This window comes from Panicum hallii, chromosome 2 (genome assembly GCF_002211085.1).
Source record: "Panicum hallii strain FIL2 chromosome 2, PHallii_v3.1, whole genome shotgun sequence".
Classification (NCBI taxonomy): domain Eukaryota; kingdom Viridiplantae; phylum Streptophyta; class Magnoliopsida; order Poales; family Poaceae; genus Panicum; species Panicum hallii.
Window position 1 is genome coordinate 6782527 of NC_038043.1, and position 27746 is coordinate 6810272.

At 43.2% G+C, this 27746-nt stretch overlaps 5 protein-coding genes and 1 pseudogene across 6 annotated transcripts; all 6 read right to left on the reverse strand.

The window, feature by feature from the left end:
* Positions 1-798: 798 nt before the first annotated feature.
* Positions 799-5206, reverse strand: LOC112883414 (pentatricopeptide repeat-containing protein At1g80270, mitochondrial-like). The gene is made up of 4 exons (XM_025948710.1): positions 5034-5206; positions 4794-4863; positions 4113-4701; positions 799-2453 (listed from the first exon to the last, which is right to left on the reverse strand). Coding segments are annotated over exons 2-4 (1893 nt in total). The 5' UTR covers positions 4796-4863; positions 5034-5206; the 3' UTR covers positions 799-1151.
* Positions 5207-9421: 4215 nt separating this feature from the next.
* On the reverse strand, positions 9422-10459 carry LOC112880823. The gene is made up of 3 exons (XM_025945572.1): positions 10187-10459; positions 10007-10066; positions 9422-9937 (listed from the first exon to the last, which is right to left on the reverse strand). The coding sequence occupies exons 1-3, from the start codon at positions 10457-10459 to the stop codon at positions 9422-9424; spliced, it is 849 nt and encodes a 282-aa protein (XP_025801357.1).
* A 1107-nt stretch (positions 10460-11566) lies between these two features.
* On the reverse strand, positions 11567-12058 carry LOC112880824 (basic proline-rich protein-like). Its single transcript, XM_025945573.1, has one exon. It carries the CDS (start codon positions 12056-12058, stop codon positions 11567-11569), a length of 492 nt encoding a protein of 163 aa, XP_025801358.1.
* An 840-nt stretch (positions 12059-12898) lies between these two features.
* On the reverse strand, positions 12899-16084 carry LOC112879418 (KHG/KDPG aldolase-like). 2 transcript variants are annotated; one of them, XM_025943663.1, is made up of 9 exons: positions 15871-16084; positions 15692-15746; positions 15417-15452; positions 15273-15317; positions 14861-14944; positions 14427-14492; positions 14284-14322; positions 13961-14060; positions 12899-13705 (listed from the first exon to the last, which is right to left on the reverse strand). In XM_025943663.1, the coding sequence occupies exons 1-9, from the start codon at positions 16029-16031 to the stop codon at positions 13554-13556; spliced, it is 738 nt and encodes a 245-aa protein (XP_025799448.1). In that variant the 5' UTR covers positions 16032-16084; the 3' UTR covers positions 12899-13553. The 2 variants fall into 2 exon arrangements, with proteins under 2 accessions (XP_025799448.1, XP_025799446.1); XM_025943661.1 differs by having other exon boundaries at positions 15417-15527.
* A 354-nt stretch (positions 16085-16438) lies between these two features.
* On the reverse strand, positions 16439-19632 carry LOC112882349 (eukaryotic translation initiation factor 3 subunit E-like). The gene is made up of 7 exons (XM_025947379.1): positions 19130-19632; positions 18670-18897; positions 18456-18577; positions 18027-18246; positions 17509-17651; positions 16912-17049; positions 16439-16773 (listed from the first exon to the last, which is right to left on the reverse strand). The coding sequence occupies exons 1-7, from the start codon at positions 19493-19495 to the stop codon at positions 16662-16664; spliced, it is 1329 nt and encodes a 442-aa protein (XP_025803164.1). The 5' UTR covers positions 19496-19632; the 3' UTR covers positions 16439-16661.
* Positions 19633-20699: 1067 nt separating this feature from the next.
* LOC112880826 lies at positions 20700-21717 on the reverse strand (annotated as a pseudogene).
* Positions 21718-27746: the final 6029 nt, after the last annotated feature.

The following is a 27746-nucleotide window of genomic DNA, read 5'->3' on the forward strand; positions in this document are numbered from 1 at the left end:
GGTGGACCGATGGTCAGATTTTACGCGGCAAGTTAACTGACGAACGGCTCAGAAATTGGGACGAGCCTGGGCGCAGGATTGGGTCTTTAAAGATCTATTAATAGTTTCACACTTCTTTTTTTTTCTTTGCATGGAGTTCAAGTCGTTAAATATAATACCAGAATCGAGCATAACATCGGAGCTATTCAAAAAAAAAGAAAAGAAAAATCAGAAACTGAGTCACCGGAGCAGAACATGATGGTACCATTGGGAATCAATAATTCAGGATGGAAACACTAGCTAGGCAGAAGTAATAGGATTTACATCTCGCGCGAGTCAACAGCATCTCGAAAGGACAAATAAATTCCATTTAGTTACAAAACTCTCACAAGAAAAAATGAACAAAAGGGCACACATTTCATACGACAAGTTACATGTTTTCAAGGAACAAGGACATGTGTGAGTTTGTTGAATTAAATCCTAACGAACGTACCGAATCGATGGTTATTAGTGGCAGCAGGCTCAATCCTGGGTGGTTGAGGACAGTCGTGGACGACCCTGACCCTGTAAGCATCAGGCTGGCCATCTGAACCATCAGCACCTAGATCTAGGGGGGCTTGTTTCTTCATGCTATTCTATCTCGACCTCTTATTCATCTTTTGTTCCCGATGGAGTTCTTGAGCAATCCGCCGCGATCAACAAGCCTCCAATGCTTGCTCCGATTTATATATATTCTTCGTCAACAAGCAGCTGGGCAAAAAACAGAGACCCTGCTCGCTGAAGCAATTTGAGCTTCAACTCTGGTGACACTTATTACTCTTCGGAAAACAACCAAGGTAAAATAAATACAGCTGCTGAAGTGAGCATAGCGTATTTTGCAAAAAAAAAATTAAATACAGCTTATATCGCAAGCCTTGAGATTCACGTTACAAAAGGGCAAGATCCAGAATCTCAAAATGAAGATCTCCATTTTTATATTCCAAATAGCAACTCGCCTAAAACTTTGATAATCTTGCAACACCAAGCATACCAGGACAACAAAATTCCAAATTCCATGCTGGAAAGACAGCAGCAGCCTGGTAGTAGATTCTTCTATCCTACACTCTCTTCAGGCCACCTTCTTCGAGCTGGGGTGGTCCATGGCAAAGGGATGAAAAGGAAAAATAAACACTCTAATACTCTACCGTTTGCAAGCCATCGAGACGCCTCAAACATTCTATATCAGTCTTGGTCGGGCGCACATTGTCAGCTTTCATCCTTTCTCTGAACCCGAGACGCCTCAAACATTCTATATCAGTCTTGGTCGGGCGCACATTGTCAGCTTTCATCCTTTCTCTGAACCCGTACGGTGTAACCTGGGCACTGGCATAGGCTGCAAGTAACAAATTATAAGGCGGCTGCCTCCCTGGGTACCTGATCTGCTTTAGCCTATCAAATATTTTCTCGGAGTTATGTATGTCGGCTTTTTTTGCATAGGCCCTCAGTAAGGTTATGTATGACCCGAAGAGGGGATATCTGTCTGGATTCTCTTCTGTCACATTCGCCAGAAATGAGTCGGCTTTCGCTAACTCACCTGAATTCGCATAGAGCTTAACAATTGCATCCCAGGTTAGAGGGTTGATTGGACACCTATCCAAATACATCCTTTCTAGAAACTCTTTGCCCTTGGCCAGAAGTTTGTGTTTTGCATACACGTTCAGCATGGCATTGAAGTACTTGGAGGTGAGTTTTGGTGATGTCTTTACCAGCGCTTCAAAGGTCTCTTCCACTTGTTTGATACGTCCAAGTTTACTCCATGCCTCAATAGCAGCCAAGAAGTCCTCCAACTTTGGGTTGGTGTATGAGTTCCATATTCTCTCTACATCGTCTGGCCTGCCAAGAATAGCATAGAGGTCAAGAAGAGACCTGGTGGCATCACGACTATCCTTTACAGATACTTCCATAGCCCTGATAACCTCTTCTGCTTTCTCCATGAGGCCCCCGGATATGTAGAATTTAGCAACCATAGTCTGTGTGGCAAAATCTGGCTCAAGACCATTGTCCTTCATAATATTTAAGACCGACTCCATGCCTAATGGGTCATTTGACCGCCCTTTCAAGTCAATCAGGAGCTTGTATGTAAAACGAGAAAACTTTATATTTTCTTTCTCCATCAACATGAGAATGTCAACTACCTTACTTCGAGCAACCCTCTTGTACAGCAATATCATTTGGTTGCAAGCAGAAACAGTTAAAGGTAAAGAGAGTTCCCTTATTTCGTTGAAGACTTGCTGTGCCTTCCGGACATCATCCTGACATACACAGTTAACAAGTAGAGTTTCATAGAGCACCTCATTCCTGAAGGGTGTAGGGACCCTCTCAATGTACTTTTGAGCAGCTTCAAAACCATGGTTCCGTGCTATCAAATCAAGATGGCAAGCATAATCGCGATCTTCAAAATTTAGTAGTTTTCTTCTTTCGATCCAATCCATGAACTGCAGATATTCAGAAATAAATCACCAAAAAGTAGGTGCATTTCTACTATCTAGATCTATAGATTTAAAATATGCAAAGGAGGCATGTGCCAGATGAATGTGTAGATTAGAAACATAGCATACATGCATGCAATGATCCACAAATCATACATAACAATTCATCAATGAACTAAAGCAAAGGTAGTAAAATTGCCCTAAACATAGGTAATACTATAGGTCAAAACATTGTGTAGTTTAAGTAAAATGAAGATCCATTGTGCTCCTGGCGCAGAATACTATGAGGAATGGTTAAGTGTATCTCCACATGAAAAAAAATGCTACACTCGCATAAAAAAGGGAGTGTTATGATTCTAATAAAAAAATGTCCTAATAGGATTATCTCTACCATCAAAAGGTACATAAACAACTACAATATGATATATAAAAAGAATACAAAAGCAAAAGGAACACAGGCTGTCAGAGGCTTTACAAGCCTAGTCTGGCTCATTTAACATGCCATAACCGAAGAATATACCAATTGAATATGTTTGAATTATTGATCAACTTGTTCAACTGCTACCTTTGAAGAAAACAGTCACCAAAAAGCAAGGACACAAGGCTATATTTTATTCTACGTAAAAACAATGACAGTGGCTGTCCGGCGACTTAATGCTCATCCCTTCTTCATACCTCTATGTGAAATATGAAAATTGTTTTACACTTTCAGGCAAGTTGCCTGCATGGTTTTTAAAGCGTTAAGGCAAGGCGAGGCGAGCCACCACCGCCTTATCGCCTAGGCGGGCTAAGGCGGGATAAGGCGGACTAAGTCGACTCCTTAGGCGAGGCGAGCCACCACCGCCTTGTCGCCTAGGCGACGCCTAGGTGACGCCTTAAGGACACCTTAAAATTTAAAAACACTGGTTGCCTGTTCAAACGATGGCTTGTAATTCTGTACTCAAAAGAAAGTTCATGTTTTCTAGAATAAATAGCAAGCACAGGGGATCATTCCATCTAAAGCTGTAAATGGGTAATTTCAAATTGAACCCAAACATAAAAAGGCTAAGAAATTTGAATGTTAGTTGCCTCTGGAAAACTTAACAATTCTACTATTCAGTACCAAGGTCTCAGTGGACGGCATGTCGAAAATGAGAACACAAGAAGAATCCAGAGTACAGGTGCAATTGAAAATGTGACACTTCCGCAAGTCAAGACAAATGTTTCATAAGATGATTTAAGTCTGTTACCGATGAAATTCATGCTCACAAGTTAATAAACAAATACCATCTTTGTTTCAGCTTTTACTGGGTGCCTTAATAATTTTGCTAGGATACAGAGATTAGAAACAAGTGCGGCACAGACAAGACTTGAGAAATTTCAGCTTCATATGATTCTTAGAAACTAGAGAGAAGTATAGTTTTACACTCCACAATGGACAAACACCCAAGTAGGAAAACCATGCCAAGGATATTAAGTGAAACATATTAAACAAAGGGAGAAATGGAAAGAGTAAAATTTGTCAAGAATATTAGGTCAAAGATGTTAAACATGGGGGCTAATGGAAATGGTAAGCCAGACTAAATGCTGCAGACTACTGGACTAACCAATAGCTGTAAACCTGGATGCATTTCACTAAGAAAACAAGTTTAATGCAACCCAACCCAGCAGACACAAAAAAGGTACCTTCAAAGCCTTGCTATACAGTCTCTGCTTCCTCAGATGGAACAAAACCATCAAGACTTCGTTTCTTTCCAGACAGTTACCGGCTTGCACCCATGTGTCAAGTACAGTCATAAGAGTACTCATAGGAGTATCCAGTACGATCTGGAAAAGAAAAGGTTGGGCGGGTGTGTCTGGCAATTTCTTTTCATGATGGTGGCCTTTCTGAAACAGACCATCCCTGCCTGGCAATCTCATTTCATGATGGCGGCCCTCCTGAGAAGGTCCATCCCTTCCTGGCAATTTCTTTCCACGGCGGCCCCTCTTAGAAGGTCCATGTTTCTTCTTGGGTCCATGATTCTTGCCCTGTTTCCTCACTGCACTGATGCCATGACTGGGCTCACTGCCACAATCAGAGTTGTCATGAGGCTGATCACCAGCATCCTGATACAAGGCATCACCATCAACTTTGCAGCTGGTGAGGCTCTCAATGGGCATGGAGCAAAACCTCCGAATCAAAGGGGCAACCGTTTCAGAATTCACAGCCAGCAGTACTTGAGACGATTGCCGGAAACCCCCATCTCGCAACAATCTCAAAGCAGCAGTCTTGAACCTGACAAAAGCAACCAATGTCGGAAATTCGAGACTCGGATCCCAAACTAAAATTGTGATAACAAAATTGGCCTTGCTATACAATCATCTTACATTCCCTATAGCTGGGGTGGGGGAGCGGGCACCTTACGCAGAATGATCTTGCGATGGCAAGAAGAGGAACCTAATCGAAGCAGGAACGGAAGATTTAAGTTAGCTACAATCAAATCCCCAACTAAATCAACGCTTAGAATCACAGCAAAGTAGAGATTTCGTAGAATAACCCGCCGGAGCAAGCTAGGGTTACGAAATCAATCCGGCCAGGGAGGGCCGCCCCTCCGCGCCGGTACGCACCAGTGAGAGAGGGGAGGAGGAGGAGGTCGAGGTGACGCCGCGCGATGCTATCCGGGGTTTGTCGTGTCCTCCCGTCGCCGGCGGTGAGGTGGCCGGTGATGGGCGCAGCGGGATAAGCTGGGGGTTGAAGAGAGGGCGCAGCGGCAGCGCCGCTCCGGCGCGGGGGAGGGGAAGTGTTTAAAACTAAATTACAGTAGTGTGAGGTAGAAAAGTGAAGTTTTTATTCATTGATCACTGGTATTTATACATATATGAAGGGATGGAGAAGAGAGGAGATGTCTGTTCAGTAATGATCGTGGCCGTTGGCGAAGTAACCGCCACGATCAACGCCTGTGATTTCTCCTATCCTTTTCTTGATGATCAACTGATCATATATTGTAACACTCCCCCTTGAGCAGTTGTTCATCATGTATAATCTCTTAGGAACCCTGTGAAATAAGACTTGCAATAATATATATGTATATATACTGCGTAAAACTCCAGAAAAACCCAGTGGGAAAAATTTGGAGAAAATGAACAGTATATATTCTTGGTATCTCTATCGAAAACCCGAAGGGAAAAACAAGAGATAGATTTTTACTTGTGTTGACATTGCCTCATTAAAAACCTAATATGAGAAAACTTATATAGTAAAACTCATATAGGAAAAAAGAGTACAATGTGATGTATAGGTATATTTAAATCAAAGAGATGCTCCCTCTGATGCAAGCAAATCTCTAAGTCGGCGCATACCAATGCTCTTAACACATTTATTAAATGTAGAATAAGGTAATGACTTAGTGAATAAGTCTGCGAGGTTATCACAAGACTTAGCTTGCATGACATTTATCTCACCACTTTGTTGGAGTTGGTGAGGGTAAAATAGTTTAGGAGAGATATGCTTCGTAGCATCACTCTTGATATAACCTTGTTGCATCTGTGCAACACAAGCTGCATTATCTTCGTAGATAATGGTGGGTAACTCAATGGGTTGAATTCCACAAGATGATTGAATATGATTAATCACCCTTCTTAGCCATACGCATTCACGTGAGGCTTCATATAGTGCAATGATCTCTGAGTGATTTGTGGACGTTGCTACCAGAGTCTGTTTAGAAGATTTCCATGACATAGCAGTTCCACCGTGTAGAAATACATATCCTGTTTGTGATCTTGCATTATGAGGATCTGAAAGATATCCTGCATCTGTATATCCCACTAGGCTAGGATCTTGATTTCTTTCGTAAAATAGACCAAGATCTGCCGTGCCTTGGAGATATCGGAGAATATTCTTAATCCCATTCCAATGGCGTTTAGTAGGAGCAGCACTGTGTCTAGCAAGTAGATTTACTGCAAATGCAATATCGGGTCTGGTATTGTTTGCTAGATACATAAGTGCTCCAATTGCACTGAGGTATGGGTATTCAGGACCTAAAACCTCTTCTCCATCTTCACGTGGTCGGAAAGGATCTTTATACTTCTCAAGAGACCGAACGATCATTGGAGTTTTGGACGGATATGCATTGACCATATTGAATTTACTCAATACTTTCTGGACATATGCAGATTGCTGAATGAGAATTCCCGTTTGAAGGTGCTCAAGTTGCAAACCCAAGCAAAATTTGGTTTTACCCAAATCCTTCATTTCAAATTCTGTTTTTAGAAGATTACATGCTTCATTAATATCACGTTTATGACCAATGATATTTAAATCATCTACATAAACTGATATAATACAGAAGCCTGTAGAAGATTTCCTAATGAATACACATGGGCAATCATCACTGTTAGAATAACCCTTATCCATAAGGAATTCTTTAAGTCGATTGTACCACATTCTCCCAGACTGTTTTAAGCCGTAGAGAGATTTGTTAAGTTTAACACAAAACAAGTTACGATTTTTGCCATTATTCGGTACAGATATTCCATCAGGAACTTTCATGTAGATGTCCGAATCTAGTGACCCATAAAGATACGCGGTCACGACGTCCATCAATTGCAAAAATAGACGCTTTTGTACTGCCAATGATATTAAATATCGGAAAGTTATTCCATTCATAACAGGAGAGTATGTCTCATTGTAATCAATGCCGGGCCTTTGAGTAAACCCTTGCGCAACTAATCTCGCTTTATACCTCACAACCTCATTATTTTCATTTCGTTTCCGAGTGAAAACCCATTTGAATCCAACAGGATGAACTTTATGAGGTATAAGTATCACTGAGGTGAATACCTGTCTTTTCGCTAGTGAGGATAATTCGGAGTTAATTGCTTCCTTCCATTTGTTCCAGTCCGAGCGTTGTTGACACTCTACCATGGATTTAGGATCTGGATCAGATAGAAGGTTATTGGCTATGATTGATGAAAAACATGCATTGACGACCGTATTCTTACGATCATACAGCTTTCCAGAATTAGTATAATTAATGGAAATTTCTTGTACCCCGTGTAATTCTTCTTGATTCATAGGAAGAATGGGTTCAGGGTGTTCCGATGTGCCAGCAACATCTGAATTGTGCACTATAGTGCTGGTTTGTGGATGTACTATATCCACTCGGTGTCCATCAACCGGAAGTTGACTTTCATTTACTGATTTAGAGAATCGTGTGTTCCTCCCTTTCCTTTGTCGCTTATTAGAAGTATTATCCCGCTTAGCAGCCCTCCCCCTAATCGGTTGAGAAGGGGGTTGAATGGTTTTTCGAGGTACCTCCACTCGGCTGGGCGCATTGACAGTAGGATTCAAGGATTTTGTGACACCATTATAGTCAGTAAACGCATCAGGCAGATTGTTAGCAAAGTGTTGCAATTCTATAATTTTCTGAACTTGAAGCTCAGTTTCCTGAGTACGAGGGTCTGAGTATAGGATGGATTTGTCATCCCAATTGATTTCCTGGCATTCGTTAGGATACTTAAATTCTCCCCCTAATGCCGGGAAATGGTCTTCATTAAAGATGCAATCAGCGAACCGGGCTGTGAATAAATCACCGGTTAGGGGTTCTAGGTATTTGATTATCGATGGAGATTGGTATCCCACATAGATACCCAATTTCCTATGAGGTCCCATAGCTGTTCGTTGAGGCGGTGAAACAGGGGTATACTTGGGGGGTTGCCTCGCACTAGGTGCAACGGTGAAGTGCTATGATATGCAGTTGGGCGAAGTTGAATGAGATCAGCAGCATGTAAAACTGCGTGACCCCAACAAGAAATAGGTAAATTGCATTCATGAAGTAAAGGTCTTGCAATGAGTTTGATTCTCTTAATAAGAGATTCAGCTAAACCATTTTGAGTATGTACATAAGGTACTGAATGTTCAACGTGTATTCCTTGGGCCATACAATAATCATTGAATGCTCGAGAAGCAAATTCAGCCGCATTATCAAGGCGGATCTTCTGGATTTGATGTTCAGGATAAGATGCTTTCAATCGAATGACTTGCGTCATGATTTTAGCGAAGGCATGGTTGCGTGTGGATAAGAGATACACGTGTGACCATCGTGTAGATGCGTCAATCAAAACCATGAAATATCTGAACGGTCCAGACAATGGTTGTATGGGGCCACAAATGTCGCCTTGAATGCGTTCAAGGAATTTAAGTGGCTCAGCATGAATCTTAAGCGGAGATGGTTTTAAGATTAGCTTTCCCGTTGCACAAGATGTACATATAAAATCAGAAGGTTTAGGAAATTTAGCAGACTTTAAATCATGACCAATGCAATTACCTGTGATTTTCCGTAACATCCCTATTCCAGGATGGCCAAGGCGTGCATGCCAAGTCTTGAATGCGTCAACATTCTGAAAAATCACCTTGTACGTAACATGAGGTACATGTTTTATGTATGTGTAGTACAATCCAGATGGAAACGAAAGTATTCTTTCCAGAACGTTAGAGCCATATTCAGAAGGTTTGGTAATGAGAAGAAGAGAAGAAATTCCTCATTATTTTCTGTATGTGTAGAAATATGTAAACCACATTTCCGAATATCTCGGAAACTCAATAAGGTACGAGTTGAATCAGGATACAATAAAGCATCCTCAATTGTAACTTGCGTACCCATAGGGAGCGTAATAGTGGCTCGTCCAGAACCAACTATTGTTGCATCGCGTCCAGCGATTGTCAAAATATTTCCTGTTCTCTTAGTGAGAGTTTGGAAATATTTTGTTTCCCTAAGTATAGAGTTAGTGGTACAACTATCTACTAGGCACAATTCTTCCTCCATCGGATTGACTCCCGCAAATCTAGATAATTAAAGAATTATAAGAACTCAATTAATTATACATAGAATTATATACATAATAATACAATAGAGTATGAAGTGTACACACACTTATAGTCGATGTCTCGAGACTTATTACAATACATATGTCCCATACACACACATGAACAATAGGGAGCTGATTTCTTATGGATCCTAGTTGAGGTCTCCAAAAGCGTCATCCAAACTATAGTCGACGCTGACATTGTCTATGTCCATTGGCTCAGTGTAGGTCAGGAGTGGAAGGTTGGAAGTGCATGGTTCCTTTTGACTCATGCTTGGATTTCCAATATCAGCCTTCAAGTTTGATGGAGTGGCGAAGTGAGCTTCGTATTCCTGTCCTTCTGCAGCCTTGCCTTTGAGAGCTTGCTGGTACAGAGCCACTAAGTGGCGAGGAGTGCGACACTTGTTGGTGGGATGGTTGTAGCATCCACACTTCTTACACTTCTCATCCTTGGAAGTAGTAGTGTCTTTCCTTGGAGCCTTTGTGTTTTTCTTACCCTTACGCTTGTTGCGTTTGCGCTTCTTTGAATTATCAGAAAATTTGGAATGGTTTTTGAAGCCATTTCCTTTCTTCTCATCTTTCATAGCATGATGTATTTCAGGCATAGGGGCAGCCCCAACACGACGTTGCTTATGATTTTTCATCGTAAGCTCATCGTGCTTTTCTGCCTGAAGCAGATCATGTATGAGTTCAGAGTAAGTCTGATAATTGCGAGCACGGTATTGATGTTGCAAGACCCTATCAGATGGGAGCATAGTTTGGAGTGTCTTTTCAATCTTATCCGCATCTGAAGGTTCCTTGCCACAAAAACGCAAATGAGCACAGATTTTATGAATAGCATGGTTGTAATCACCTATGGACTTGTAGTCCTGGAGACGAATATGAGTCCAGTCATGATTCGCCTAAGGTAAGATTACAGCCTTCTGTTGCTCGTACCTGTCTTTAAGGGATAACCATAGTACATTTGGCTCTTCTTCCATCACGTATTCTGCTTTCAGATCAGGATGGAGGTGATGCCTAAGAATGTACAATGCGTTGTACTTGTAGGCATCATGCAGTGGCTCAGTCCTCTCTGCAGGAGGTAGCAATGCACTCAGAATGTTCTTTGAGGCAAGGCTGATCTTGATATCCAGCGCCCAAGTAGGATAGTTATGTCCATCGAGAGCGAGTTCTTCAAACTCTTTGGCCATTGATCCTACACAAGCAACCAGAGATTTTCTGTTTAGGAAATCATCATGGGTGTGATGTAGTATGTGTAGTAGCACAACATATTGTATGCTTGCTCGTATTGAGTTGTAAGAAATAACCCAATTGAGATGAATAATATGCCATTTTGCATGAAATAACGATAATTTAAGATCTCAATTGCAAATAATGCAAGAGGTCAAAAATCGTCATGGCAAGGTTAATGATGCAGCTTATATAGTATTCAGAAAAATTAAGAACACATGATAACTTAATTTTATGAATAATGTGGCATCAATTGTGTAAGGACTAAATAAATTTATATTCTTGCTCGTATTAAATCACTTGGATTTAATTAAGATGAATTAAATTTTTGAATATGCATTGGAAGGAATGCAAATAAAACAAATGTCAATATATGGAATATTGAAGAAAATATTCATTGACATATTTTCCAAGTTATAAAACCTTGGAAAATTCCTAACACAATATGCTACTTGAAAAGTCATAAGCTGAGGGTTAAAATTAACATTTAAATCCTTAAACATCATCAACTCTAATTTCTGAAAATTAGAAAAAGTTAAATAACATTTGAAACTAAGTCCATCTAGGCAGCCCAGCAGCTTGCGCGGCCCACCAGCGCGCACGGTCAGCGCGGCCCAGCGCGGCGGCCCGCAGGCGCGCACGCGGCCAGCGTGGCCAGCGGCCCAGCGCCGCGAGCGACGGCCCGCTAGCGCGCGCTGGCCGCGCGGTCCAGCGCCGCGGGCGGCGGCCCGCAGGCGCGCACGCGGCCAGCGCGGCCAGCGGCGGCCCGTGCGGTGAAAAACCGCAGTATAAGGGCCGAGCGGTTAGGGTTGGGAAACCCTAACTGCCCATTCATCCGCCACCAGCCGCCGCATCAGGTGCAGCAGAGCTGCCGCGCTGCCGTGTGCTCGCCGCCGCGCCGGTCAGTGCCGCGCCGCCCAGGGGTGGCGCGCTGCGCCGCCCCGCCGCGTGGTGCCGTGCCGCGCAGGGACGCACCGGGCAGGGCCACGCCGCGCAGAGGGCCGCGTGCAGCACCATCGCGCCGTGTGGGGCCACGCCGCCCGGGGGCCGTTCCGCCCGGGGGGGTGTCAGAGGCGGCGACGAGGAGGTGAGCGCGAGCGCTCGCGACCGGCATCCACCACGGGTGGATGTGCTGTCGTGGCCCACGAGCCCGGCTGGCGAGGGCGGGGGGAGAGATGGTGCGCCAAGCGGCGGACCATGCGGTTGCCGCTGGGGCTGAGCAAGGGCGGCGGAGAGGATGTTCCCGAGGGCTCGGCTTCGTCGGAAGGGCGCGTCGGGGGTCGCTGTGGGATGTCGTCGCCGGCGGTGGGGTCACCCGATCCAGATGCAGGTGGCGGCGGTTCAGGAGGAGCGGCCGGCGTCCGGGCTGGGCACGGCCCCCACCCATGGCGTGGGCAGTAGCGGAGGGGGCGGAGCGGTTGCTGCGTCTCTGAGGCCCGCAACCGCTCGGCCACCCGCTCAGGCGACGGTGAAGGCGGGCGAGCCCACCCCTCCCCACGGGTCAGCGGGGGCCGGTGCGGTGGCGCCGGTGCAGGGGGTGGAGGACCGATGTCCGCCATGGCCAGTGGAGGAGACGCCGGTGGTGCGGCGCTAGGACCCGCACCCGGGTCACCGCCAGTTCGCCGGAGTCGCTCTAGGTCAAGAGTGACCCGAGCATCACTTCGTCGAAGTCTGTGGGCGAGACGACGACGGCGGGCAGTGCGAGCGCGTAGCAAGCGACGGCCGGGCATTTCAACATCACGCAGGTGATGATGGCCACCGTTCATGATGAAGCGAAGGATGAATCGGAGAAGAACAAGGGAGAGTTCTCTGTACATCAGGACTTACAGATGAAACTCGCTCCGTTTCTTGTGGCTCCGTGGAGAACAGTGCTGATAACGTGTTTAAAACTAAATTACAGTAGTAATTGTGAGGCAGAAAAGTGAAGTCTTTATTCATTGATCACTGGTATTTATACATATATGAAGAGGTGGAGAAGAGAGGAGATGTCTGTTCAGTAATGATCGTGGCCGTTGGCGAAGTAACTGCCACGATCAACGCCTGTGATTTCTCCTATCCTTTTCTTGATGATCAACTGATCATATATTGTAACAGGAAGGAGGAGATGCTGCTGCTTTTCCGGTTTTACCCCACTAGGGTTTTAGCGTTCTAAACCCCTGAACATGAGTGCTTTTTGTTTGGCCATGTAATAATCCAAATATCAATGGAATGTGAGATGGCAAAACGAAGACCTGAAAAAAAAATTGGATATGAAAGCAAAGTCTATGCTTAGCCTGACACGAAAATATTAAATATTTATATGCAAATTGTTTAACATTTCTACCCAAATTTAAAAAGTTTAAATTGCGTATATCCGAAAGAATGTCCATGTTTCGTGTTTAAAGTATGTCAAAAGAAAATTCCGTTGAATCCATTAGACATGTTAATTGCAATACGATTCTAAATAATCGCAGTAGTGCTTTTGGGTGGCATTTTTCTTCCTGCATGTCTGACAGGTTGGTGTTCACTCACCCCAAACTCAGCAGGCTCAAAGTCATTGTTTTGGCACCTAAAAAAATTCCTGTTTGCACCTCTATAATTACATAATAAAAATCCAAAGCTGTTCCACATGTGATGTCCACATGTGATCATCTCGGGGCAGCACAAGAAACCTTGCAATCTCCCTTTCATTCGCGTCGGTTCTCGCATGAATTGGTGATTCCACTGCAGCTGAAAGTGTGGTTGGTTTCTCGACATCACAACAGCCTCTTCACACTTCTGATCTGGACCGAGAAGGAACACGCTTCTGCTAGCTGTGAAGATCCTTGTTCGGAGAGCACAATTTTGGAGCATTGTTACAAGCGCGCAGCGGTAGTACTTGTATAGCTGTACTTGGGACATGGAATCACTTCTTCTGCAAAAAGGGCGGTATCATTGATTTCCGTTTAGTTGGCAGTGTTAGGGCTTGATATGTGCTCCACCGGAGAAGATCATATAGCACAATGGCTAGCCAAAGGATGTGCCTCATATTCTAGGCCGCAAATCTGCAATGCCTGTAGAATTGTCAGATGTGTCTCACTTTATGGACTGCAACGCCTCAAAAGTGGCTAGACTTGCAAGTTCTGAAATTTCGCTGAATTTTCCCTTCCTCATCAATTCTTTGTCAAAAATGGCATCAGACAACACCACTGCGGATGCTCCTGCCTCCACATACCCCTTGATTGAACCTAAGACAAGCAGAACATCATCAAATTGGAATGGCCAAACTTCAGTTTCAAAACCACTTGGTGCAATGAAAATGTTGGAAAATAATTCCTTCGTGCTAACTAAACTATAATTTTTTCCAAATGGCATCCTTAGATGTTGCTATGGAATGTGTATTTACTACATTCAGCCGATGATGAGACATTTGATACTGAACAGAATTGTTTGAAGTTATCTAGGCATCATTGGAGATATAAATGCTAAACAAGGCTGCTTACCTATTTGGATTCCTTGTGAAGCAATCATCGGTACATGAGGAAATGGTTTCTTCAGAGCAGACATATACACCTCACCACCCATCACTGACACTGGATACACCTTATCAAATTAGAACACAAACTAACTAATGTCAGATGACCAGTAAATACAAACATTAAATTACCTACTACTTTATTAGGAAACCAAATAGCAGATTAAATTGATTTGCGTAAACCATATGATGAAAAGGCTCATGCACAGTCATGTTCGGTTAATTTTCTGCTAAATCTCTCGAATCTACAAGGTACACATGCCTACGAGAAGAAATGTGCAGTTATGAAACCTTAACAACTTCTGCACCAGCACTGCAGGCAGATAAAACCTGTACCAGATAAAAATGTCAGTGAACAAATAAAAACTTGACGCAATGCAGGAATGCTATATTCCAATTCTTATGGAAGTTGAAACGTGTCATGTGATACATACTTCAGTCGGTGTGAGCACTCCAGGGATGTATAGAACCTTACTTTCTTCAAGATCATGGAGTATTTCCTAAGAATACAGCGTGCGTGAATTAATCAGAATCAAGTTACAACTGATGATGTTAATGAAATGTGTTAAAGAAATACAGTGTGCATGAATAATCAACATCTAGTTATAGTTTATGATGTTGAAGAAGTGCATTAAAATATAGAGTAGGTGCGTGAATTCAATCAGCCTCTAGTAAAAATTCATGATGTTAACAAACCACCTTTAAAAAGTACAATGCGCACGAATCAATCAGCACGATTAATGATGTTAAAGAGAAGAATATGGAAAACAGGCACACGATTAAGAGAAAATGAAACGATATTACAAACATGCCAGGACTCATCAGAAACTATGCACCAGCTCCTATGGCTAACAGAGTGATCACTTACCATGACTGTGCCAGGACTCATCAGAAACTGTGCACCAGCTCCTATGGCTTTCCTTGCATCAGCCGCATTTAAGACCGTGCCAACCTAATTAGAAGAACATCAATAGGTGAAAAAGTAGCAAGGATTATGAGTTGCTTGCATATGTGCTTGAGAATTAAAATTAGTGTGATTGTGCAGGACAGCTGTAACAGAGTTACACTACTGACTATCACTTGAACTACAAATATAGTGATGTTTGTATAGTTTACTGTAGTCAAGGACAAGAATATAAACTATACAGCTTGCAAGTTCAGACACAAAAAATTCATGAGTAATATGGACACTAAGCAATTAAGTGCACAAATATTACACATGATTAGACAAAATCCAACATTGATGCCGAAACCTAATAAGTAATGCCACGTGGAATTACCCCAAATGTTAAAGAAGGATAACTCCTGCAAAGATCTTCAACAACCTGCAACAGGAAGATACCAATCAGTCAGGAACAATCACAGCAGCACTGATCATGGTAAAAGGGAAAGCTTGCAGAGGAAAAAGGTGAAACGGGCATCACCTCCAGCACTCCCGGAGTCGACATCACGACCTCCAACTGAACAATACAGCACATAAGTTGGCAGCAGCAATGGGGTATGAAACGATGGTAACGTAAGCAAATCATGAATGGCTGTTAAAACACAGGAGCTCCGAGGCTCCAAGGATCAAGGACGGATTAACGCCGAGGCCGAAAGGTGAACCGGGAAGAAACATCGGTGACGCGAACATTGCACTGAGAGGCTGAGAGCACGCACGCATCAGAGGAGACAAGGCACACGGGACCGGCCAACTCACCACAGTGACGCCGCCGCTCACGGCCGCATGCGCCGCCTGCAGCGCCGCCTCGCCACTGCACGGGAAGGGAGCCGCAAGGAGGATCAGGAGAAGTGACGGCAAAGCCAAATCCTTTGCTGGTCTCCGCTCCACAGAGGAACACAGCCGAACAGGTAGCGGGCGTGATCGACGGTTCTTACTCTTCCGCGCGGAGGCACGCGATGACGCGCGAGCGCAGGATGGCGGCGAGCGCCCCCGGGGGTGCCCGCGGCGCGGCTGCGGCCGGCGCGTGCTGAGCTCTCCTCCACCGGCGAGGCGGGGAGATGGCGAGGAGGGGCAGCTGGGTGGCGGCAACGCGCATGGTCGGGGCGGCAAGCCGAGCTTCAGATAAGTCCTCTGCTCTCCCTCCTCGGCTGTCGCCGGAGCTTCGGGAAATATCCACGGGCTCAAACATAAGTTGGGCACACGGGCTCAAACTGAGTTGGGCTGGGCCTAGACTGGGCTTCTAGTTGAAGTGTGAAAGAAGCCTGTGAAACATGAGTTGGGCTGGGCCTAGACTGGGCCTCTTTTCTCCAAAACCCTCCGAGTACAAAAAATCAGAAGTGACCATTAGCATACGTTTTTTCTCGAACGCGTAGTAGGAGAACGAAAACAATTAGCATACTTTCCGTGTTAACCATTGGTGATTTATAGGAAAATAAAATATGCTGCTCCGTGTATAGAAGAAGACTCCAAGTAGATGAGATTATGAACAATCATTATGTTCCAAGCCCTCATCATTTCTTTTTTTTTTTAAACAAGTACACACGCATTCTTACAAATTTTCTATATCTTTTTCCAAGCATTTGCTTTCCTATATTTCCCTTTCCTATCATTTTTTTACTCCTTCCTAGGAACCCTACTACAACTCCAAAAATTAAACAAAGCCTGTCTCTACACAAAGTACTTGTCATTATTACCGCCTCAAAACTATGAAGAATTGAAGACACTGTTAATCTCCCTGAGCCGCCTGCTGTGCTGCCTGAGCTGGCTCTACAATGCTTTGCGCTAGCATGTGGGTCCGCGTGCTAAGATTCTTTAAGCTCTCGATAATCTCCTCATGTCTGCAAAAAGTTTATTTAATTATTTCCCCGTAAATGGGCAAATACTTCAGAGACGAAGATCACTACTCCAGCTACAGAAATATGGTTATTCGAACAAATGGCACTATGAAGTAGTAACATTTGACATAAGCAACTTACACATCAACTCGGTTGACCCTCATGATAAGGGTTCCTGACACTGAATCAATCTTGGCATCCAGTTTCAAACTCTTAACCAAGTTCATAATCCACAATTCCGCCTCGCTGTACCTCATGTTCAGCTTTTCCGCAAGAACGCTGTTTATTCCATAAATATTGGGGGGGAACTTATTAGTCTTAGATTTCCTAATTGTAAAGTTACTACAAAATGTGAAATAAAAACCTATGAACAATGTGCTCTTAGCCTCTTAAACTGAAAGTAGGTCAGTACAGGTTTTGCACTCTCAGAATGCTACTTAACAACATGCCATTGTTCCTAAAAGGTCTAGCCAACAGACCGATTGGTGGCCTGTGAACTGAATTATTGATCAGAGCAGATGAAGAAGAATGCAACTTCAATTGCAAAGAGCATTTTTTTTTCTGATGGATAAATCTAACAGTAGACACAGAATAGGCAGACTGAGAAATGGTCTAAAAAGTGCCTTAGCTGTCTGGATTTAGTGTTGGTACTTTATGATTGTGCTGCCTTCCAGAAAATCGTTGTAATAGAATTCCATCAGTGGTGCTACAGGTAAGTAGAAAGCCAGAAGCACCCACCTAATATCAATGCATCGATGTATACGGCAGACAGTCTCGAAAATAAACAGACGAGCATTTTCAAAGAACTCATCTCTCAAAGGAACAGTGATGGAATTTCCTACTGCAATGCGCTTTCCCAAAAAAGGATCATTCGATATAACCTAGAAAGACAGCAATTAGAACACAAGAAAGGTAAGATAACAGGTTCCATATATGAATATATAACTGTTGCGGATTCTTCAGGCAGCAGATGAGACAGCATTTCCTATAAATAATTATCGTTGATTATTGAGGCGAGGCACCAGTGACATCATATTTCACTGTTGACAATTTAGATACAGTGTGTCTAGGAGTAATAAGTAAATTATGGCTTGTGAAAAATAGTTAGCAATCAAATAGATAAAAAAAAATAAAAGCATTAGGAGTAACAATTTGTAATACATTGCCATTCAAGATTTTCAAGATTCCAACATTAGATACATGTGAAGTTCAGTGAACACAATGGTCATGGTTGATTCAAATAGCATCAAACTAACCTGGTCACACTCCATCAGTTTCTGTTGAGCACCATCAAAATCATAGTTCACATACAAGCATTCTAGGAATTCAGTTATTGGATCCTTGTAGCTGTGCTGCTCCTGCTGAATGACTTTAGTAAGCTCTTTAAGCATATTCCTTCTCCTTTTATTCACAACAACTGCAACAGCTAGGTATCTAAGAAGATGGTGTGCATTTGTCTGAATAGCATTCAAGTATCTGGACCAAAAGGAGAAGAAAAAAAAATGAACTGACATGAACTGTTTAGTTAGAAGAACTGTTTAACTTGAAACTTCGAAGTAATTAACGACATCTTGATGACTAATGATGTCAAATCATTTACGCAGCTATATTTCTACTGGTGTTGGGCTAGAGTATAACAGCATAAGAAAGAAAACTAAATCATTTTGAGCATTGGATAGATAAACCTGTCCTGGAAGAACAGATCAATGATCCCATTTCGACCATTTTCATGGTTAAAGAAGATAAAGAGGCTCCAGTGCATCAGCCATATCCTACTCTGGAGCTGATTTAGAGGTGATGAGAAGTTCTGCCAAAAAAAAGTCAGATACAATACAATGTTAACTATATGATGTAACCTAAGAACAATAGACACGCAAGATCAAAAGATGAGAGGAAAACCTTTGAATCGATAATCTCTTTTAAGCGATTAAGCTCTTCGAGCGCAGCATCCCAGTTTCGATTTAGAATCTCTGATGCCAACATCCCCCATAAAGCTCTCACACTCCTCTCACTGTTCGTGGACAAAACACGATACTGGTAGAGGTAGGCCGCAGCATCTGAGTAGGACCCACACTCAAACTGAAATTTAGCGTCATCATACAAGGCTTCAATCTGATCAGGGCCAATCTGCATTATGAACAAAAGGAGTCTTAGTAGCTGAGTAGTACATTCATAATCACCTGAAACGGCCTGAGTAGCACAAAAAGACTTGGTCAAACTTTTCTATAACAAAAAGTAGATTCAATTAACATCCAAACAAAGGGGAAAGTTTGCAAATGTTGTTGAATTCAGATTATCTTTGTAAAGCAAGGTCAAGAATAAAAGAGTAATATATCAATCCACTAGTCGTGTAGTGTACCTGGAAGCCCTCCTGGAGCATGTGGACGTTGTACTGCTTGTCCGGCCTGAGCAGCTGCACGAGGTGCGGGTCCCGCAGGAACGCGTAGAGCGGCAGCGCGGGGCCCGTCTGGAGCGCCACGAGCCTGTCGACGACCTCGGCGCGGCGCGCCACCATGTCGGCCGGGGCCTCGTCGGTGCCGTGGAGCGACCTGTGCATGGCCATGGCGTAGTCGACCATGTTGGTGCCGCCGAGGAGGCGGAGCTTGGCGGCCACGATCTCCTCCTCCGGGTAGAGCCCCCGCTCCTGCAGGAACTCCAGCAGCGGGAACACCAGGTGGCGGTCCAGGTGAGGCGCCAGGCGCGCCGTCAGGTCGTGCTCCGCCATGGATGCGGCGTGCAAGAGCGACGGCGGCGGCGCGGGGTGGGATGAGAGCAGGAGTTGGCCGGAAAGCAGGAGGTTTTGTCAGTGGAGAGAGAACGCAGGTCAAATTTGAATATTTGATTGGATTTGGTTGTCAACAAAAGCACACCCACCTCTGCTGAATATAATAATTAAAAAAATAAAACAAAGGAAAAGTATGTTTTAGGGACTAGCAATGGCAAGGCTTTAGAGCAAGAGGGAAAGGACCAAATGCTACAAAAGAATCATAGTCACTGACCAGGCTGACTTTTTTTTAAAAGAGTAGAATTTTCTTTTCTGTTCTTAGATAATTCCATTGCTGATGTCTCTGTTTTTAGATAATTTTATTGCTCTTGCCATCCCTCGTCACTATATAATACTATCTCCATTTCGCAATACTTGTCACTGGTTAGTTCAATTGAACTAACCAGTGACAAGTATTGCGAAATGGAGGTAGTAGGAGGGCTACGGCTCTAGTCGACTAGACTTCGTCCCTCTCCTTCATCCTTCTCTCCTTCCCATTCCTTGCTCTCTCCCTCTTTCAATCACAAAATCATGTGTGGTGGACGGTTGATGTGCGAGCATCTAGATCTGCATTTCGGAGCGCTTGTTGTGTGCACGGTAATTCTTGGCGGCATGACCAACAGATAATTGCCTCTGATGACAACGATGACGAAGGGACGATCAGCTTCCTGGAGTTCAAGAGGATGATGCCAAATGCAACCTTTCATGCCCGCTCTTGGATGCGAAGATTTTGGAGGACGCAGCCTTTGGGTTCATCAATTCAAACAATTTAATTCAAATTTTCAAAAGACAATTCATCACATTGATACGCACCCCTAATTCAAAATGCGTAGGAGCATCTCCGAGAGTCTTTCTAAAATCTACTCTCTAAATCATCATGCAGAGAGTCATTTGAGTAAAAGTCGTTTTCTATATCCAACAACTTTTTTATATCTTGTGCATAGTCTAGAGAGCAGTTCTCGCTCTCCATCTTTGACTAGCGAGAAATTCAGAATAAAGGAGGTCTATATTTAGATATCCAATTGAAAAGCTGTTGGAGGATAATTTTTAACCGAAATCTCTGTTTCTCGTCTCTTGGAGATGCTCAAGATGCTCACAAATAAGGTACAACTTGCCTAATCTCGATCGGTTGCCGTTTTCTTCTGTCAAAATTTCAAAAGACCAGCTATGGAAAGATCTCAATGAGTGACCGGGTCGTTCCTGAGATGGGAGTAATCCTGTATTGAGTGAACCCTGCATCTAGGAAAATCTTGTGCCATGTCTCCTCCGTTCTCTCTTTGCCTTCCAATACCACCATCATGCATAGATCCATCAAAAATTGAGCTTCCAGTGTTGGTTTAGACGGACATCCTAAGACTACTTCTGTAATTACCACTTTTCCCTTTGGTTCTCGAGTAGAAATAGCTTCCTTGGACCGTTTTAAGATCTGAACACAATCCTCGTCACTCCAGTTATGCAGCACAAACTGTCGTAAGATAGTCAGTAATCACATAAGTACATAATAACCTGTCATCAAGGCATCACAGCGTTCAAGTTATCTAGCATAAATTGTTATAAGCTAAACATATATACGTAAAAAAAGTAAAAAGATAAGAGCTTTGCTAATATTCAATCATCGGAAACAAAAATTTATCTTAGAGACCCAAAACCTCTAAAACAACAATTGCCTATGTGGCACTGTGCCTATGTGTATATGATATATGATAGCCTGTGTCCGCGTTTCAAAAAAGTAAATTATATTGATCTATAGATTCAAAAAATGTCTTGCAAAAAAAAGCCACAAAAGGTGAATAAAAACTAAAACGAAATAAAAATTTCAGTCATGCATGAAAATTTGGACACTTCCCATTACGCATAAATCCGTACCTTAAATAACACAGCATCAGCCGGAGGGATGAACTCCCTCATGTCGCCTGCAACGAATTCAACCGTGCCATCAGCCGGCATGGTGTCCACCACGCGGGGCAGATCCAGCACCCAGCACTTCACGTGCGGGAAGGCCCTGGCAATGGCCCTCGCCGTCGTCCCGTTGTGGCCTCTGACCGTTCGACGTCCACCAGGGACGCCACCCCGGCCAGCACCTCGCCGTACTCGCCGCTGTCCGAGCCCATCGCCTCGTCGAAGCACACGGCGAACGCCGCGTCGCGGCTGACGACGTCGTAGAAACCCGCGCCGTGCGCCATCGTGAACGGCGTCCGCGCCGCCGCCGCCGCCCTCTTGGAGCCACTCGGCCAAGTTCTGGGACGCCGTGAAGTAGAACGGTGAGCACAGGGTGAAGAGCTGGGAGACGCAATTGCGACCTCCCTTAGCGTCGTCGTCAACCAGGAGGCGGGATGCCGTGGTGAGGTGGTAGCACGGCTCGGCCGCCGCCGCGCCATCGCCTGGGACGGTCTCCTCTCTAAAGAGACCAGACGCGGCCAAGAGCGCCATGATACGTGACAGGCATGGCCGTTTGCTCGCGGCGACGGGGACGGCGCGCGGCGTGCAGCTCCGACAGGGAGGCCGCGCCGCCGTGGCGGTGGATGGCGTTGGGGACCCCAAGTTTTATTGCGCACCGCACCGCAGTGCCACGGATTTGAGATAGCCGAAATTGTGGCACCAAAGCTCTGCCTCGGCCTGGATGAGCTCAGCACTGGTGGTGGCCATGGCTAGCACCGGCATAGATGGGCTTTGTGCCATGCTCTTTGGTTGCTCCTAGCCTCCTACAAACCTTAGTGGCTCTGATGGTTTGAGAGATCACATCTTCGCCCGGGTATTTATAGACCTGATGGCAGTATTGCTTTAGCCTATTCGTCTCAAGTATTGTGTTTTGAAAAAAAAAGGCTCTTGAATCTTTTGAGTGCAATAATCTTAGTTCACAATTAATGTATTAAAAATATTTTATTCTATCGAAGGACTTCATAAGCAAATATAAATGTAATTCAAAATGAACAATACCGTTAGGTAAAGACTCCTCTATGGATAGCTGTGCGGAAGCACTATAGTATGGCCATCACATGGTTTGCTAATGTCCACATGCTTAGGCACCATGTGCGGAGTATGTATTTTCTCTTATTTTTCTTCCACACTAACATACTAGATAAGTATAACTGTGTTAAAATTCGATTAGAGCACTATGTTCCTCTTAACGATCACTACTACAAAAAATATTCTTAGAGGGCGAGTAAAAACATATTTTTAGGTACGGGTGCGGTACCCGTCCCTGCTTCCCCAGCTAAAAATAACTATTTGTAGGGGCGTGTAACGTGCCCGCTCCTGGAAATGGTGGCCATTTTTAAGGGCGGGAGACGCCATCACCCGCCCCCTAAAAATACTTTTCAAAGAGCAGGTCGGATGCTACACTAACTGCATTCCATTTGTACGAGCGGGTTACCTTTTAATCCACCCTTAAAAAATGGGGCGTTCCTACGAATCGTTTTTTATAGTGTTTATAATAGTAAGATATAAGATAGATTGATTTAGGACAAACTATAAATTCCTTGCACTTGTGGACGGATGGGAATCTGATATGGAATGGTCAATAATCCATAGTGAAGCTGGGTTGAGCCAAGCGCCGCTTAATGGGCATCGCTCATTCACGACTTCTTGAGAGCATGTAAGGTCTCTAGCAATTTGAATTGATGCATGCGTGTTTTGCTTGTACTAGAGCCTTCGGCACGCCATTTTTTCATCTCAGTTCAGAACTTTGATTAGATTACATGTCAGCTGTTCACAGTAGTTCAGTTGGAAATAGCAACAGACAGAGATAGCTTGAAAAAGCGCAGTATATCTGGTATAGCTTTAAAAATATGGAGCATTGAAACTGTAGGAGAACCCGGCCGATTCATGTTGACGAATTTGTTAACTAAAATCATGTTGCATGATGATATGCAGTAAGGCAGGCCATACAATGTAACATGATTATTTTAGTTAACACGCACATTCAAAGGTTTGAAATGCCCTTTCAATTGTCATTTCCTTCCTTCAGAATTTTCTTCAGGCAGTGTTAGTCTTCAGGTCGCCATCCAATTAAGCAGCGAGTCCATGTATATGAGAGAGAGAGAGAGAAAAAATCAGCCACGTATAATCAATTCACCCAAAAATCGACCCATCCTTCTCCAGTGGTATGCAGGATCTGCAACTCAAAGCGATCATCCCCCATCCCCCATCCCCATCCCCGGGGGAGCTACAAACTTCCTCCAGCCCGGGTTAAATCAATGGACAAGTAAAAATTAGCTAAAATTATATCTAAGTCTACTGCTTTGTTTCTAAATGCCAGAGTGATTTACATGAAAATAACTAAATCCGGGTCGTGCTGCAGCACGCCCAGCACGGGCCCTGGCTCCGCCCCTGCCCATCCCCTCTCCCCTTGGCCACAATGCAGAGAGAGAAGCCAAGAGGAGAGGCAGCCGGTGAAGTGCTGCTACAGTGCTAAAATTGGGCCCCCGACGCGTTGCCGCGGGGGCCAACGACCTATCTCATGTGGAAGTTGACGTGCGTGGTATGGCGGGATGAATGGTATGCTTGCTAAAATTGGAGGCACTCGCGCGCTCGACATGGTGGCGTGCACGTGCTATCAGCCTATCAACAAAGTTGCATGGCGCACCGATCGACAATGTCATGTCGTTGTTGCAATTGCAGCTCTCGTGCGCATATACGTACGGACGTGCACAACATGGATCCACACATTTTTAGGGTTATTATAACACTACAACAGAAACACCCCTTTAAAATGTATTATACGTTGCAATAGGTGACGTTGCAAGGATCTATTGCAGCGGCCAATGCTTCTCCAGGTTTAGTAAAAATTAAAGTGTATGGTTTGTCCTTCAACTTATTTGGTCGTGTCGCTTAGATTCTTGTAGTCCCAAATGCAGATATGCCCCTAGACTTGGGGTGCCATCTAAATCTATGTACTCTTAAAATATGGTTTAGTTGTTTCAATGCAGCTAAAGCCAGCTAAATTTTAGCTAGGTCTATTAGCTGGGGGATCCAAACATCGCAAGCTAAAATTTAGCTAGGAGAACTTTTAGCTGGCTAAAATTTAGTTTTAAAATTTTAGCTAGCTAAATTTTAGTTGGGTAGATTTAAATAGATCCTAGGTGAGAACAATTTTTTTTTGAAAAAAGATAAGTTGGGCACACTCGACATCGTGGTACTAACAAGGAACAAGTTGCTAGTACATGAAGAAGGGATGTAGCACAAGACGACAAGTCACTGTTGCAATTGCGGCTCTCTTGTCGCTTGCAAGCACCACTTGAAAAAACGACCAATAGTGATGGGCCAAGAATGGCAATAGCCAATAGTGACATGCATGCATGGCGCCTATATCACCCGAGACGTATCACTTTGATTTGTAAAAACTATAATGAAGGGCAGGAGCCCGTAACTATACATTGACTGATAGAAGTGACAGGCAAGAAGCATAACCAAAGATATTTGGATGGATTTTTGGATGTCCTCTCTTAGTAGGTTGTGACTTGTTGCATCAAGATAATACCTGACTTAATCATTAATTTGTTGGATAAATGATTGCTACATTCTTATAGTCCAGCATATCATGCACTTCCCTCTTTCCCAGCCTTTGTAAAATTTGAGCCAATGACTTGTATAGTTCTATATCCTGGACAACGGAGGTTGGATTTGGATGATCAAGCACAAGCAGGTGCCGTCACTACTACAACACCTTATATAGTTTTCATGGGCACGATGAAGTAGTACTTTTCTACTTACAACGACAACAATGTTAGAGACCAAAACAGAGGATAGAAATACAGCCGTCGCTACAACAACACCTTCATATGTGCCGGTGCTGTAGGAATACCGGTATGGATATACGTTGATACCCCGCGCCCGGCTAAGTGTAATGTAGAGGCGGCAACAATATGTTTTCGACACCAAGTCCATTCATAGCAGCACAGATGGGCCGATACTGATAAAGGTTTCTGCAGTAGTGATGAGTCAAGTTATATCTACATTGGTACAATCCTAACCAGTGGCAGAGCCAAAATTGAGAGCTTAGGGGACTTTTCTTTCCTTCTTCCTCCTCCCTCCTCTCCTTCCTTCTTCTTCCTCAAAATTTTCTTCTTCCTTCTTTCTCCTCAAAATTTGTAGGAAGATTTTGGAAGGCTTCCATGGAAACCAAGGTGGTAGGGGGGCTTGAGCCCTCTGCACCCCCCGGTCCTAACCTTATTAACGACATCCATCCACATAAGAAAATAACTTTTCTTTGCAGTATTACTTTCGGAAGATTTCAAAGGTGAGCTATGACATCCAAAATCGCCCGAAACTACTCAAATAAGGTACATCCGAAGGAGCTGAGTTTAGCATTTTATCTCAACTAAATTCAAAACTACTTTTTATGCAAATTTTAAAGTACATTTCATCTAAATTTCAAACTACATTTTATCTAAACAGCAAACTAGTTTGGCGTCCATCCATCCATGTTGATATGATAATTGCATGATTTATGTTACTCTTTACAAGAATAAGATAAGAAGTTGCGTGTATGAACATTTTACGGGCACCCTACAAAGCACATAAAAAAACTTTGTATACTCTCTCCGTTTTTATTAAGTCAAAGTTAGCTAACTTTGACCAAGTCTATAGAAAAATATAGCAACAACTATACTATCCAACATATGCACTATCGACGTATACTTCATGATGGATTCAATGAAACAAATTTGGTATTGTAAATATTATTATTTCTTTTCTATAAATTTGATCAAAGTTAGCCAAGTTTGACTTAGGACAAACCTAATACGACATGTAAATAAAAATAGAGAAAGTATTATTCCTAAAAATATGGAGGCCAAGCAAATTAAATATATAAGGGAAAATTTCAGAAAAACTACTTGGAAACCGTGGTTTCAAATACATGCATCTTACTTCCTTACAATGTGACACCTACAAATTTTATATTTTTTATATTCTGCATGTGTCTATTGACTAGCCGATGCGGTTGTCACAGTTCAGCCATGATAAAAATTATTAGATTTTAAACCATATTTATGTACCTTGATGAGTTAAATTAAAATAAATATCAATTACTAAATTACATATCTCATCATCACTACAAGACTAGTAACTTATCTCAACAGTTCCTTTTTGCAAGTGATCAGCGGTTTAGGTGCATTTGGCTAACCAACTATTATTATAACGGCTGGAAATGAGTTTGTCGAGAATTATGTTGTTGGAAATTTCATAAAATTGTATAAAAAATACAAATTATAATAGAAAAACTATCGGTCACTCGGGAAAAAAAATTTTAAAAGCGCTAAAATTTTTGGCCACTTAATAAAATTGTTGGGAAAATCTCATATCTTATAGTGCATTTGAAATTTGTGTAGCAAGTTACAAACATAATTGTGATGGGTTCATGGCTAGAAATGAGATCAATTCATTATCGGTGTCAGTTCCAACTACAGTAATAATGTCACTTTTTACATCGGGTCATGTCTAGAGCCTAAGATAACAATGGTATTTTTTATCGATTCTGGCATCGAATAGATCAACTGTAGCAATTAATATAGATGTTGTCGTCAGACTATATGGATGACTTGGTACAGCTAGTTCCTAGCACTTAGTTTGATTCTTACAATCAGAAATGAAATTTTGATGCTAACCATCCTGTGTACAATCTGATTATGTGTTGTCCTTTTGCGATTGTGTACCGAGTTTAGTTGTGCTCTTTAGTTAAAATTCTGAAACTTTAATTTGTTATTTGATATTTTGTTACAGAAAAGGTGGGCTGTCACCGAGTTATTTGCTCATCCTTTAGACAAGGCATATTTTATATGACTCTTTATCTACACATATATTTTTTTTTCTATATAGGCTAAGGAGACAGGAGGTGCATAAGGCCTTCTCTGATCAATGCACGGACCTACATGGCATATTTGAAGAAAATCTTCACCACCGGAGAAGGTGAGCCATAACAGGGAGTTGAGGCAACTACACGAGAGGTCTCTCCTAGCTGGAGAGCCCCTAAGGGTGTGTTTGGTTGGGGAGGCAATTAGAATGGAACAACTCCATTCCAATTTCTAAGAATGGAGCCGCTCCGTTTTATGTTTGGTAAGCAGAACGGAGTCACTCCATTTTTTGTTTGGTTGGAGAGTGAGCTAGAGCAGAACCATTCCATTCTGTGTTTGGTTGGAGAGCATGCAAGTGCAGTTACCTCCTCCTTCTTGGGGTGAACTTACCACCATATTTCACCATATTTCAGTTAAAA

What these genes read in the sequence shown, in the direction of transcription:
- LOC112882349 (XM_025947379.1), bottom strand. Translation starts at nt 19,495, where the DNA reads ATGGCGGAGCACGACCTGACGGCGCGCCTGGCGCCTCACCTGGACCGC. An exon ending in TGCTCCAGGAGGGCTTCCAG is followed by an intron (nt 18,898 to 19,129) that starts GTACACTACACG and finishes TTCATAATGCAG; the next exon opens with ATTGGCCCTGATCAGATTGA. An exon ending in GATCTGTTCTTCCAGGACAG is followed by an intron (nt 18,247 to 18,455) that starts GTTTATCTATCC and finishes CTTTTGGTCCAG; the next exon opens with ATACTTGAATGCTATTCAGA.
- LOC112879418 (XM_025943661.1), bottom strand. Translation starts at nt 16,031, where the DNA reads ATGCGCGTTGCCGCCACCCAGCTGCCCCTCCTCGCCATCTCCCCGCCT. An exon ending in GCGTGCCTCCGCGCGGAAGA is followed by an intron (nt 15,747 to 15,870) that starts GTAAGAACCGTC and finishes CTTCCCGTGCAG; the next exon opens with TGGCGAGGCGGCGCTGCAGG. An exon ending in TTCACAAGGAATCCAAATAG is followed by an intron (nt 13,706 to 13,960) that starts GTAAGCAGCCTT and finishes TGCTTGTCTTAG; the next exon opens with GTTCAATCAAGGGGTATGTG.
- LOC112883414 (XM_025948710.1), bottom strand. An exon ending in TGTATAGCAAGGCTTTGAAG is followed by an intron (nt 2,454 to 4,112) that starts GTACCTTTTTTG and finishes GAATATCTGCAG; the next exon opens with TTCATGGATTGGATCGAAAG.
- LOC112880824 (XM_025945573.1), bottom strand. Translation starts at nt 12,058, where the DNA reads ATGGCGGACATCGGTCCTCCACCCCCTGCACCGGCGCCACCGCACCGG.
- LOC112880823 (XM_025945572.1), bottom strand. Translation starts at nt 10,459, where the DNA reads ATGGCCAAAGAGTTTGAAGAACTCGCTCTCGATGGACATAACTATCCT. An exon ending in GGTACGAGCAACAGAAGGCT is followed by an intron (nt 10,067 to 10,186) that starts GTAATCTTACCT and finishes TTTTGTGGCAAG; the next exon opens with GAACCTTCAGATGCGGATAA. An exon ending in CTATGCTCCCATCTGATAGG is followed by an intron (nt 9,938 to 10,006) that starts GTCTTGCAACAT and finishes GATCTGCTTCAG; the next exon opens with GCAGAAAAGCACGATGAGCT.